This window comes from Triticum dicoccoides, chromosome 2B, assembly GCF_002162155.2.
Source record: "Triticum dicoccoides isolate Atlit2015 ecotype Zavitan chromosome 2B, WEW_v2.0, whole genome shotgun sequence".
Taxonomy (NCBI): domain Eukaryota; kingdom Viridiplantae; phylum Streptophyta; class Magnoliopsida; order Poales; family Poaceae; genus Triticum; species Triticum dicoccoides.
Genome location: NC_041383.1, coordinates 586,768,062 through 586,781,587, shown reverse-complemented (window position 1 = coordinate 586,781,587; position 13,526 = coordinate 586,768,062). Strand labels below are relative to the sequence as shown.

General features: G+C 48.7%; 1 protein-coding gene across 1 annotated transcript; it reads left to right on the top strand.

Moving 5' to 3' along the window:
- The first annotated feature begins 3,170 nt into the window (after positions 1 to 3,170).
- Positions 3,171 to 5,919, top strand: LOC119365034 (protein YABBY 5-like). Its single transcript, XM_037630619.1, has 7 exons — positions 3,171 to 3,770; positions 3,885 to 4,058; positions 4,161 to 4,350; positions 4,917 to 4,965; positions 5,148 to 5,223; positions 5,342 to 5,422; positions 5,549 to 5,919. Exons 1-7 carry the CDS (start codon positions 3,600 to 3,602, stop codon positions 5,648 to 5,650), a joined length of 843 nt encoding a protein of 280 aa, XP_037486516.1. The 5' UTR covers positions 3,171 to 3,599; the 3' UTR covers positions 5,651 to 5,919.
- Positions 5,920 to 13,526: the final 7,607 nt, after the last annotated feature.

Here is a 13,526-nt window from a genome sequence, read left to right as displayed (position 1 = left end):
CTAGCTCCGCCACTGGCCAGGGTTTTTGTCACTGAATGCAAATTCTATAGTGACATATGTAGCTTCATTGCTGAGGTACTTGCGAAGTCGGGTTTCGAACAACTCTGACCTTATAAGCGTTTTGTGCCTTTATGGCATGACGCAACTCCAAGCCAGGGATTTGAACATCTAGGCTGAGTTTATCAACATCGATGGCAGCGCCGGTTCGTGGTCCTTGAGCAACCACTTGAGGAGGAGCTCCAGGTGCGACGGCGAGGGCGGTGCCAGTTCGCGGTCCTTGAGCGACCACTTGAGGAGGAGCTCCAGATGCGTCTGGTACTCCTCATCTCTTGCCACCTCCTTGAGGAGAAGTGGCCGCTGTTGTGGTTGTTGTGGCTCCTGCTCCTCCCCGTCGCCAGAGGAGAGGATGATCTCCTCCTCTCCGGAGGACCCGACGCCATTTACGATGATGGTCCAGTAGAGCGACGACAGCGGCGCCATGATCCGGATCCGGAAGGAGATCCGGAGCCACCACCTACGAGCACGGAGAATCAAGACTTCGACATCATCAACGACGATGATCGGAGATGAAGATGGATCGGCAGTGAGCGGAGAGAAGAGGGTGTGAGGTGTGGTGTGGACGGCGCCCAAGCCATGCTTAAATAGCCGCGGTCAAGCACACGGATGGGCAACCGGCTTTGCGATGCACCAGCTGGACTAGGCTTCTCGACCGTCGTTTCAGCACTGAACCGGCGGCGCCTGCTTGCCTGGTGGCGTCACACTGACCGGCATCAATGTTGTGGATTCACGTCCGCTTTGGAGCGTGCTGACTGGTATGAATATGCAGCAACCGCTTCATGTGAAGAGGGTTTTTTGGACGAATAGCGCATTGAAAGGGCATGGCGGTCATACGCGTACATGACGGACATCCAGACTTCCGCAAACCTTTTTTGGATTGCGTCCGGTTTACGGGCGTTGGGTGGCTTGGATCGTCCGGACACATGAATCCAGATATTTGAGGGCGTTTTGAGAGGCGCACGCCTTCCGCCAAATCCCTTTCTCTCTGTAGCCTCAAAGATGCTACGCTAGGATAGGAATGGTAGGCATGCTACAAGTTGCAGGGTACTATACGTACCCGATTGTAGGCTCTCTCTCTGTCTTCGCCACTTGGCTCTGTAATCCTGTAGGCCATCATTCTTTCAATCACAGCTAGCTCCAATGGCGTCATTTTTTCCACAATAACTTGCCTACCCCATTTTTCTTTGGTGCTAATATTATAGCGAATATTCAGGTTTTATGCGCATTGTCCTCACGCGAGAACTGAGTTGGTAGCCCTCTCGATCACATACTACAATATCACGACAAATTCAAGCACGGGTGCGAATCTTGGTTCTAGTACTATAAATGCTGTGAGAAATCAACCTATATATGAACTTTTCTCGGTAGAAATAAGTAGCAGCTAGAATGTCAGTGTGACCACAAGGTAGATCATGTAGTTTCTACTGCCTGCCTGCTGATGGCACCCTCTCAAAATCAACAGGATTAAAGCTAAGTTGACCTACATGCTAATGACTCTTGCTTTGTCAGACTGCGCGCCCTGCATGCTCAACGGCGTACTACAGTATACTGTATACTGTAAGGCATGCAGGGATAGCTAGCTTGGCAACGGCAGCTAGCCAGCCTCCGTATACGCCTCGATCGGAGCAGCTAATTGTACGGCGGCGCAGGCGTGAAACAAAGCGGAGCTCTCAGCTGGCCAGGCCAGGCCAGCCACCCAACTCCGTTTCTTCCGCGGCCCATTTCCGCTGTCACGTTGATTCTCCCCATGCAAGAAAAGGGCGCCGGCGCCGGCGAGGTAAAGGCGTTGGACAGACACACCACTATAAGCAGTGTCATGCAGAGGCACCTTTGCGTTGGACCGGCCGGGCTGCCTGCGCACATTTGCGAGACGCCGACACGCACCTGAGCTAAAGTGCACGCGGTCCCGGCGCTGCAAATCGCTACTGGTGTGTGCTTAAGGAGTAAAGACCAGCTCTCCACTAGCCGGCCGGCAGCGCCACACCTAGTGCATGCATGCCCGCCCCGCGAGAAGACGACACGGAGACGCGTTCGGTTGGGCCGGGCGTTTGGATCAACCGGTCCCCAACGAACGAACCCTCCCTTTGGCTCCCGCCCGTTCTGCCTTGTACGTGCTTCTTTTCTCTGGACACCGGCCGGCCAGGCTACGGCGGGCGCGGCAGCGGGCTAGCCACCGCCACCGGCCGGCCGGGGACCATGCGTCCGTCCGTTTTGGTTCCATTCGCGCGAGCGAGAGAGAGACACCGGCCCCGTACGCACGGCCAGGCGGCGGGGGGCACGCATTGACGTCGACGCAGGGAGCGAAACCCCATGCATGGCGCGCAGGCCCCCAAGCTGGCTAGCTAGCCGCTCAGGCAAGGGGACGAGGGTTTACGTACTGTACTTAGGCATCTGCATCAGGCCGGCCGGATGGGAATCAATTCGCCAGGTAGTAGCCCATGTAGCCTGCGGACTTCTGTGCTGTGCGTGCCATGATCGACGCTGCGATTTGGCTACTAGCCTCGCCCAGGCCCAGGCTTGGCACCGGCAGGCAGCCGCTAATCAATCAACAGCGCCAAACAAAACAAAAACCGAAGCTAGATAACTGGAAAAGTCAGTCAACCAATCAAAAATAATAAGAATAATGCATCGCCTCTGCGAGGGCGGACCGGACAGACGCGCTCCAGCTTGAATCGCTGTCCGCTTTGACCGTGGGAGGCCCGCCAGATTACAAAGATTTACACAGTGATGGACAACCGATCATCGGCAACAGGACTGTGGGCACTGTGGTGCCAAACGCGCCGAGCGAGCTGCGACCAGACCAGAGCAGGCCAGAGAGCACGTCGCGGAGCGGGTGGTCAGGTGGGCCGGCCCACTGCGGCGGGCGGGCGGGCGGGCGATGGATCCCCACCACGCATTCCGGCCCTGCCCTGCCCTGCCCGCTTTTCAGACGGAACAGTCCCAAGATGCTAGCTACCGGGCACTGTGGCGGCACTGTTCCCTGTCCAGAGGGAGGAGAGGAGAGGAGAGGAGAGGAGAGCGGGACTGGACGCTTTGGCTTTATTGCCCCCCTCGGCTTTCCCAATCTGCCCCTCGCTCGCTGGCCCTGCTACCTCCATCCATTCCCATTCCTTGCCTCTCTTGCCCGCTCTGGCTCTCGCGCGGACGAGCAGGAGCAGGGGGGATCCCGGCTTTCAAATCATCAGAGGCAACAACAACGACGACGACAGATCCGAGGCTTTCTCGAATCGGGCAGGTCAATCAAATCCATCAGGAGTGCCCATCAAATCAAATCACCTCACCTCACCTCATCACGTCTCGTCAACAAGACTAGAGTATATACACGTCCATTCATCCCTCCCCACTGCCGTTTCCCCCACTATATAAACCCCCTCCCATCCCCACCACTGCTCACTCCCAAGCATCCATCCCCTCTCCTCTCCTCTCCTCTCCTCTCCTCCGGCGTCTTCCTCCCCCCACCCCACCCCCACCCTCACCCCCTCTCCTGATCAAAGCACGCGCCCGCAGGTGGTGGTGTGGTGGGCACATACACACAGTACTGTATGCGCGACGCGGCTTTGCTTGTCGCCAGCACCATGATGTCGTCGCCCGCGGAGTCCGAGACCAGCTTCTTCCCGGACCACCTCGCGGAGCAGCAGCAGCAGCAGCCCCCCTTCGCCGAGCAGGAGCAGCTGTGCTACGTCCACTGCAACTTCTGCGACACCATCCTCGCGGTACGTACGCCTCCTCCAGGCTCCAGCCAGCATCCCTTCCATTCGCAGCTCGGTACGCTCGTTTCCACCCTCGTCTAAGAATCTCATGCTCGTCCGTGTGGTGTGCGCATGCAGGTGGGCGTGCCGTGCAGCAGCCTCTTCAAGACGGTCGCCGTGCGATGTGGCCACTGCGCCAACCTGCTCTCCGTCAACCTCCGGAACCTCCTGCTCCCGGCCACCGCCAACCAGCTCCCCTTCAGCCCGTCGCTCCTCTCCCCGACCTCGCCGGCGTCGCCGCACGGCCTCCTGGTATGAATATGTACCTACCTATTATTATGCGTTGGATTCTTAACTTGTACAGCGTCTTTGAACTGATGGCAGATATTTGCTTACTTAACTTGACTCCTGCAGGATGAAATGTCATCCTTCCAAGCGCCGTCGAGCCTACTGACTGATCAGGCCAGCCCCAACGTGAGCAGCATCACCAGCAGCAGCAACAGCTGCGCCATCAACACGCCGGCCATGTCCATGATGCCGCCGCCGGAGAAGCCCGCGCAGAGGGAGCCCCAGCAGCGGAAGAGCGCTGCGTCGGGGACCAAGCGTAAGTGCCAAGCTCAGTTCCAAGAAACCATTCTTCTCTTCCTGCCGCCGGTCGTACGTACCAGCAACTAGTCAAAGCACCTTGATGCCCTGGGCCGGAGAACTCCGGGCGCCGGAGCATGCATGTGCAGCTGCACTGTTCTTGGTAGCACGCCACGCATAGCATACAGCGCCTCTTTATGCATTCTGTCTCTCTTTTAAGGATTCTTTCTGGGCGGTCAATGGAGTTTTCGAGTGGAAGAGGCCGGTTGAATAGTTTGCTCGCTCACCAGCTCAATAGTACCTTTTGTCCGTGGAGGAATTTTTTCCCCCAAACTCCAACGTTAACATATGCACAGTGTGTGATACTATTGAGGCATAGGAGAACTAAACTAAATAAATGTAGTGAGCATTAGGAATCAGAAACATAATCAGTTCTGTAAGTTAGGTATACGACTGTAGGGGTACCAAATGAGACGCCAGGATGCACTTGTCTGATCTTTCTCCCTGATCCGTGCTGTTCCTGAAGCTACCAAGTACTGTTTCTCCTTATTTAATTTTAATGCTGCTTGCCGTGATTATCTGCAGATCCAGAGAAGCGGCAGAGAGTTCCCTCGGCATACAACCGATTCATCAAGTGAGTGATGATCAGTGGCTCATTCTAGTTCCCCGTTTTAGCTTGCATATATCTTCTCTCTGGCAAAATGCATATGCATGATTTTTTCAAGGGATGCGTCAAGGTTGACGCATCAGGATCATAGATAGAGAAAGTGGCCAGAAGAAAAGGTATGCATGATGCATGGTTTCCTATGTACGCAGAGACGAGATTCAGCGTATCAAGGCCAACAATCCGGACATCACCCACAGGGAGGCTTTCAGCGCAGCTGCCAAGAATGTAATTAACTTCATCTTCTTTATTTCTCATTCTCAACACACATTTTGCTCGGATCGGGTTCGGTCTTTGATTTGTTCAATACTTTGTGTATTTATCATCGATCGTGTGCATCCATCAGTGGGCTCATTTTCCACACATCCATTTCGGTCTGATGCCGGACCAAGGCCTGATGAGGAAGACCAGCATCCAAAGCCAGCTGGTAAGTAAAGGAGGCCCTAAAACCTAATCGTATACTACTATGTCCGTGCAGAATCAGATTGAGCTAACGAGCATAGGCCCTGAGCAGCTAGCACTTATGTCGTTCTCCTTTGTGCTGTGTGCGTAGGACGGAGCTGGGGATTGCATGCTCTTCAAGGACAGTCTCTACGCGGCGGCGGCGGCCGCAGCAGCCACAGCGGCATCTAGCATGGGCGCCACTCCGTTTTAGCGTCTTCCCATAGAATATATTGCCTTAATTTTCGCTGCATTCTAGCTAGGGTGCTGGGGGGTCATGAGATCTTGAGATGTATCGTATCGTATCTACGAGTACTCTTCTAGTTTTCGTTGTTTCTTCCTGTCTTTTGCCCTTTCCCTAGTCCTATATGTTCGCCTATCAGCTAATGAGGTTGCTGTGCTTGCCACCTCTTATCTTATGGACATAAAATAGATCGATCTAGTTGCCGCACATTATCATTTTAAATTAGTTCATAATCCTAACTCCTTACTTCGGCTTTCTGTCTACTAATTACATGTCTGCTGAATAATTGAAGATGTGCGGGATTTTTATCCTTCGAATTCCTCAAATCACTAGTGACATGTATGTTACTATAGGATTTTAGATCTTTCAACATGACACTAGTAATAAAGAGCTAAAATCATATTACCTCCATCCGAAAAGATTATCTTAAATTTGTCCAGATACGGATGTATCTAGACACCAGACTGAGGGGTATAAAATTTGAGGAACCGATAGAATTGTATAATGAAGAGCTAAAATCATAATGGTTATGTCCGGGAATTTCTATTGCTAAGTAGAAATTGTTGTAAGTAAGTTTCTCAAAAAAAAAAAAATGTTTGTATTGTAGATAAGTGTTTGCAAGGAACTAAGTCATGTGTTTGATAAATTCAGGGTTGGAGGCACACTTATCACATGGTTGGGTAAATTAATCCTCTAATGACCTCCTAAAAAGTGCATCAAAGCACAATATATACTTATCACAGGATTGGATGTTTCTCAAGCAGTTTCGAACTGTACAACAACTTAACCAAACAGACAATCATAGCGCACGGGAATATCAAGCGTAACCAAATAGATATAACAAATTAAAGCTAATCTCATCTAACAAAAAAGAAATGTAGTTAATCACATCGTAAGACCCTAAGACATCTAGTTTTGATATCATTGCTCAAGCATTTCAACTGGGCCAAAACCCCAAACTTGATTTAGTCAATATAAAAGAAATGATACACTGAAATATCTTTGTTTTTTATTGATCCATTGTACGAAAATACATAAATTATTTTAAGTTAATGATATTTTCAAATTTCGTAGAAATAAAATAGATAACAAAACTTGTGCACCAAGATACTAATCGTGTAACAAGCACAATATCCATGTCAAATCGGGCTACATGATAAAAATTCTACCTATGATGCTGTTTTTTTAACTGAAGCGGAGATGAAAATGAATTTACAAAGTGCACAATTTTATCTTGTTTAGTAAACCAAATAAGTATAAACTTGGTTGTAGACTATAATTGTCGTATGATATTTCATCTTATTTTTTGAGGATAGTAAATACTACATCAGTTTGAATATGATATGATTGCACGAATAAGCATGTAACCAAACACCCAATTACTAAAAAGCCGCAAACTCAGTTGATCAATTAGGCTGTCATAATCCATCTCAATGTCTAGTAAAACATGACCTTGTCCGGTCAATACAGTGCGGCTTTGTCATGCTGAACTTCTCTTTACTTGGAGAAAAAAGATCACTCAACTGGCAATTGGCAACAAAGTTATGGTAAACAAATAGATGAAACGATATCCATAGATGTTTACACAAGATTCAGATTGCATATATGCCAAATATAGTTGTTATTTCTGACATATGTGCATCCGGCGTGAAATTACCTGCTAATTTTTGTATCAAAAGTAAGCCGTTTTAGACATTAAATGGTCTATGTTTCATAGTTTATTTTGTACAGATATACGTATATTTCTTTTAAAAATTGTACATCAGGAAAGAATATGCACTGAGCAGAGATAGTAAAATCGGGGTATTTTTGTTCGGTGAGTGGAGGGGCGGGGGGGCTTGTTGGAGAGGCTCTCTTCATAAATAGATGTCTAGTAGAATGGGCGCAGCCAAATTTCTCTAACTCCAACCCATGGTATGCTAAAAAGTATCAAGTGATGATGCTAAACTGTTACTACCTGATTTCTCATGATCATTTTAATAATGACACAGAATTATAATTTCCACTAGCTAGCTCATACTAATTATGATCTTTTTTTTCAAATTTGTCCAATAGAGAACGTGCCCTAGATCCAAAATGTCATATCTATACCTACTTTTTTTTTTGAAAAATCATATCTATACCTACTAATAAAGTACGGATTACTTCTGTCTGTTCACCGTCATCATTTTTACAGAAAACCTCCAGTCGTTTCTATAATTAACCCACAGTCCATCTACAACAAATAATATTTTTTAAATACCCATATCTTTTAAACTCTAACTCCAGTTTCAACATGTTACTACTAAGATGCCCGTGTGTTGCACGGAACACTGAAATACATTGATCCGGGAGTTGTTTATTTGACAAAGTATGTGGGGGTAATCTCATGTGTAACAAGTATCAATAGGTTTCTTCGGATATCATTTCTTCTCTAGAGCTCACAAGCATCCGGGTAAATAGTAAATGTAAGCAAAATAGATAAAAAAATCTTTTGCAAACAAAAGCATTCAAGTGTTCAACCTGGATCCAAAACTTTTGAAGAAATAACACTTATTGTGCTTTGCAAAAAATGATCTTTAAGAATTATTTTTTGAGTATCGATTGTGTCTGTTTTTTTCTAGACCACCATGAATGTACCTCAGGATGATTTGGAAGGGGGGAAGAGGAGAGATGGCGAGGAGGAGCGGGTCGTGGTGGTGGTCAGCAATGCAGCCTGAGAGAAGGGATGAGAGGAGTTGGGGGCAGACGGGCGCCGAAAGCAGCGACCTCTCCAGATCCTTTTTATTTTTTTCCTGAGATGGCTAGATGAGGTGAGGGGGAGAGATGGTTGAACGTGAGAGGCAGGGAGTTATTTACAAACGAGGAGTGTACGGGGGTCTTTTTGCAAAACTGGCATAGTTTGTCTCATATGCGTTGGATGTAAATCAAACGGTTGTAAATGAAGGATGACAGGCACACCATCATCACCAATTCAGCTTTTTATATAGGAGTAGAGATATATGAAATTTGATAAGAAAAATATGTAGAATACGAATATGCTATTATTTTACCTATTAAATACTTTTAAATGCTATTTAGGGTGCAACCTTAATCAATAGCACACCATGCATCTTTCTTTTGTACCGACACCGACCTAGATTGCAATGAACACCTCATCAAAGACAAATTGGATGCGAAAGAAACCGTCGATAACCGTGCATGTACGCGTTGGCAAAAGCTTTTTAAAATGCTATTTAGGATGCAACCTTAATTAATAGTGCACGATCCATCTTTTTTTGTACCGATACCAACCCGGATTGCAATGAACACCTCAATAAAATCAAATTGGAGACGAAAGAAATTGTCGATAATGGTGCATGTACGCCGCGGCAAAATTTTGCATGAAAATAAATCAGATTTCTCATCTTATGCCGAGAGAGAGACGCCTCGGCAAGACCTATTCGGGTCTTAGTCATGGTTATTGGTTTTGGCCCGCCGTGCGGCATTTTCTTCTCCCGTTACAACGCACCGGCTATTTTGCTAGTGTTTACTAACGAAGTGAATATACTAGAAAACATAATAGAAGAATCACAAGTAAAGATCATATAATGATAAAGTAATAGTGTGTAATAGTAATGAAAGATCGGGAGTGTGTATTATTGGAACACATTTTTACCCGTTAGTTATTGGAATGGATTTTAAAAACATAATGCATGCGCCGGTGTGAGGGAGCAAATTTTGAAACATAATGCATCGCCTATCACCCAAAGAATAACATGAAAATCTTAGAGTAAATCCAGAAAATGAGCATCCTGTATCAAGTCTAGTACTTTAACTCGGTTGGGCATATTCTAGCGCAAGGGGGCTAATGGTAGACTTTTTTTAGGGCAAACCTAGTAGCTCAGTTCGCGATTATGGAACATACTAGCTACCTCAACTTTATAATATAGTGCATATAGATTTTTCGGAATGTCAAATGTCATCAGTAATTAGCAAACATGTAGCGAAAAGTACCAACATATAATAATGTGAAATCAATAGCATTACATAAATTGTTAGAAATACTTTTATACTCCCTGCGATCCATATTAATTGTAGTAGAGCTACGTTAATTAATCTGGATCAGAGGGAGTATTATATCTATTTGATGTTAATGTTGTCTTGACGAACCTAGCCCGGTCCACCCCTAATTATTTCAGCCGTCGAATGATCCAATCCATTGCACAGTAGTAGGTCGACTGGTAGAGTCTAATCATCAGAATCCGTTCATTCATAATCAGTGCCGTCCAACACATATGCTCGACAAAACTGCTGATGCGTTCTTCAACCTTGATCATCTGCAAGATTTGTTGCTACAAACTTCCATGGCAGCGCGCGCGGGAGAAGCGAAAGCACGCCCGGCCGGGGCGTAGGCGTCCGTTCCCAGCTCCCGCGCGCCATTCCTTCGTTCGTTCGATCGCTCGAGAAACTAGCTGCCTCCATGTGTATCCATATCCGGTGGGAAACCGGGGTGACGAGTCCCTATCCGTAGGAAAGTACGTGCGCCCCATTACCCCACGGCGACAAGCAGAAGGGCTCTACACGCATGGTTACAAGGCCGCGGTACGTACCGCGCGCATCGTTCGGCGTGCGCGTCAGGCGCGCGCAGTGCAGCGTGCCGCTTAGACGCCGCGCTAGGCGACGATCAGAACTGAGGCCACGCAGGCAGGCAGGCAGGCAGGCAGGCAGCAGGCCGCGCTAGCTAGCGCAGCGGCAGCCTGCGGAAGGCCTGCCGCGGCGCAGGGCGGGGGTCAAGGCTGCCCGGGGTCGGCCACAGTAGGGAAGGGAGCTAGCCAGCCAGCCAGCCATCTTGCGAGCGAGGCCTCGACCGGCGTATAGGCAGCGCCGCGTCCGCAATTGCGCATGCGCGAGGGGCGGTTTCGTAATACTACTGCTCCAGTAGTAGCTAGCTAGCTCGCTCTGCCGGCCGGATGGCGCGTAGTACCGGAGGCGGCAGCAGCAGCTGCAGCATCATGGCCCGCTCGCTGCCACGAAATTATGAGGGGCCGGGCCGGGCCATTGGCCGATGTGATGGATCCCTGCGCGCCACCGTCGTCTACAGGGATATTAACGGTGCAACCATTTCCACATGTCTAGTGCGCTAGGCTAGGCCACCTCATGTCCTGCTCTCCTGCCTGCCTGCGCTGCTTACCGTAGTGCCTATACTCTATACGTCGGCACCTACCTCTTCGGCGCTCCCCGCCTCCCTCGCTCTGCTCTCGATCTCCTGCCTGCTGCCTTGAGCTTTCCATCTCATCTGTCCACTCCCACCGTCTCTTGCACACAACGGGCCGGCTGTGCCTATCATGCGGCTGCTTGTTTTTTCCTCTCAGAGGAGTCAAATGATTGATGTTTTCCGCTTGCGCTGCGACGTGCAAGCACCCCCAGCGCACGCATCGCCTCGGCGTGTTCGTCCTCCGGCCACAGGCTCCGCTGTTTCGATGCAAGGAGGAGCCGCGGCCGCGGCCACTTGCACTGTTTGGTGCTACCTCGCTTCCCATCCGATGCGGGCGTGCCGCCGGCCACCTGCTCCTGCTCCTGATGGGCCGTATCAAGCGATGAATTGCGTGCACCTGCTGACACGTCGCTCGCTCTTGACGCACGCGTGAACGCAATGTAACCAAAATTTTGTACTCTAGATAGGCGCTGCACCAGTAGTCACCTATAGCTTCTAGCGTCATTTCGTTGATACGACATTTTATGTTTGGTCGGCGTGAGTCATGTCAAGTTATCCACACCTCCATCAACTGTGTGCCCGGGCTGCCCGGGAAAGCATATCGTCTGTTTCTGTAACCAGGCAACGCGTTTGGAGCTTCACCTGTCCGTTTCTGCGCCACATAGATTTCAAGAACGGGGTCGCTAAATCTTAAAGCAACTCTAGCAGACCCTGCAACCGTCCCCGATCCGTAAAATAACCGTCAAAATGCGAGTACGGGCCGGAAAGCCTGCCTGACCAAAACCCGCATCCCGCCTTGGCCCGTAAAAAAATTTCGGGGGCGCGGCAAATTCTCCGCCCCAACCCGGGAAAACGTGGGTTTCCCCCTCGCGGCTGCGGTGCCCTGCATTGGAGAGAAGCGGTTGGCGGGAGGAACATTTCAGCCGACGCGCTTTCCCCCTCCGCCCGCCCGCCACCCGCCCTTTGCTTCCGCCCGCCCGCCGCCGGCCTTTCCGGCCATATCTGCAGGCTGAATCGCGCCCCGGGGCCGCCCCACACCCTCCCGCGCCGAGCCGCTTCACCGCCCCTCCGGATCCGGCGAGAAGAGCCGCCCCCCGTCGCCGCCGCCGCCGAGGATCGACCACCGTCGAGCGCACCCCCTCGTCGCCGCTCGGGATCAGCCGCCACCGGTTAGTCCCTTTTTTGTGATTTTGGCGAGCTGCGTAGTAGATTGACGCGCCAGTGTGCAAGAGGCAGCCCGAAAAGACATTGAAAGAGCATTCGGTGTTTTGCAATCTAGGTTTGCCATTGTCCGTGGTCCTGCTCGTTTTTGGGATAAAAAACCTTGAAAAACATAATGACATGATTCTTGAAGATGAGAGAGGATTGAACTTAGAATTCTTTTAGACAATGTGGGTAGCCGTGTCAAACGGACCCAAACCGCATTAGAGCTTTTCTTTAGACATACAAAGAGATTGAAAATGCAGACGCCCACTTTCAACTTCAGGAAGATCTCATTGAGCACCATTGGCAAAGGGCTGGACAATGACTTATTTTTGTATTCATTTGTATTTGTATTCATGACAAATTTTGTATTGCACTATTTAAGTTTGCTATGGTTATTTGAATACTTATTTGTAATGCGGATGATTATTGTATTATGTTTGATTGGAATAATTCAGTTTGTTTTTTATTGTTGAATTATGTTGTATTTGAGATTTGCGGGCTGACGATCCGCGGGATGCAGCAGCACAAAGAGCAGACCCCGCAAAGCCGATCCGTAAAAAAGTATATTCTGCGAATATACTTTTCTACGGATCCGTTTGGGGGGTCTGCATCTGTGCCAGCCCAAGCCGACCCGCAAAAGCTGTTTTGCGCGAACTGCAAACGCGTTTTGCGGGCCGGCGGGATGCGGGGTCTGCTAGAGTTGCTCTTAGTCAATCCTATATTTGAGGAATATTACGTGAAGATCCATGCAAAAAAATATTTTTAGTTTGTTTTCTCATTCTTACACGTTACCTCACTTGACTTAGACTTGGTTAAGTCTCAGTCGATTGAGGCCTAGCAACATCCTTTCAAAAATTACATCCTTTTGAGAATTAGTACATTATATATAACACAATCACAAATATTATGTTTTGTTTCATCTTGATTCTATATATGAATGAGTAATTTCTTTCACGGACTTCAAAAAATCTCTGTCCAAATCAGACCATCAGTTGTTGAATCAAAGCGTGCCCTCTGCTAATCTGGCATGAAGGGTTTTTCCTTCATGTCGTTACTGGGCCGACCGGCTTCTTCTCTTTGTGGCAAGCGAACCAGAAGACGCTCACTCGCTGGCTGTAGCTGCTCGTTGATTTCTTCTTCTTCTTCTTCTTTTGTTGTCTTCTGGTGGGACTGGAACGATTTTCACCGGCTTTTTTCTTTCTTTCTTTTCTATGTTTTCTTTTTGCAGTTTCCTTTGGTTTCTACTGGGCCTTTTCTTTTCTTTCCTTTATTCTGTGTTTTCTTCACGGTTTCCTGTGGATTTCATTGCTTTTTCCTTTCTTTCTTTCTTTCTTTTCTATGTTTTTTTTGCGGTTTCCTTTGGTTTCTACCGGGCCTTTTCTTTTCTTTCCTTTGTTGTGTGTTCTCTTCATGGTTTTCTGTGGATTTTATTGCTTTTTTTCTTTCTTTCTTTTTCTTTAAGGT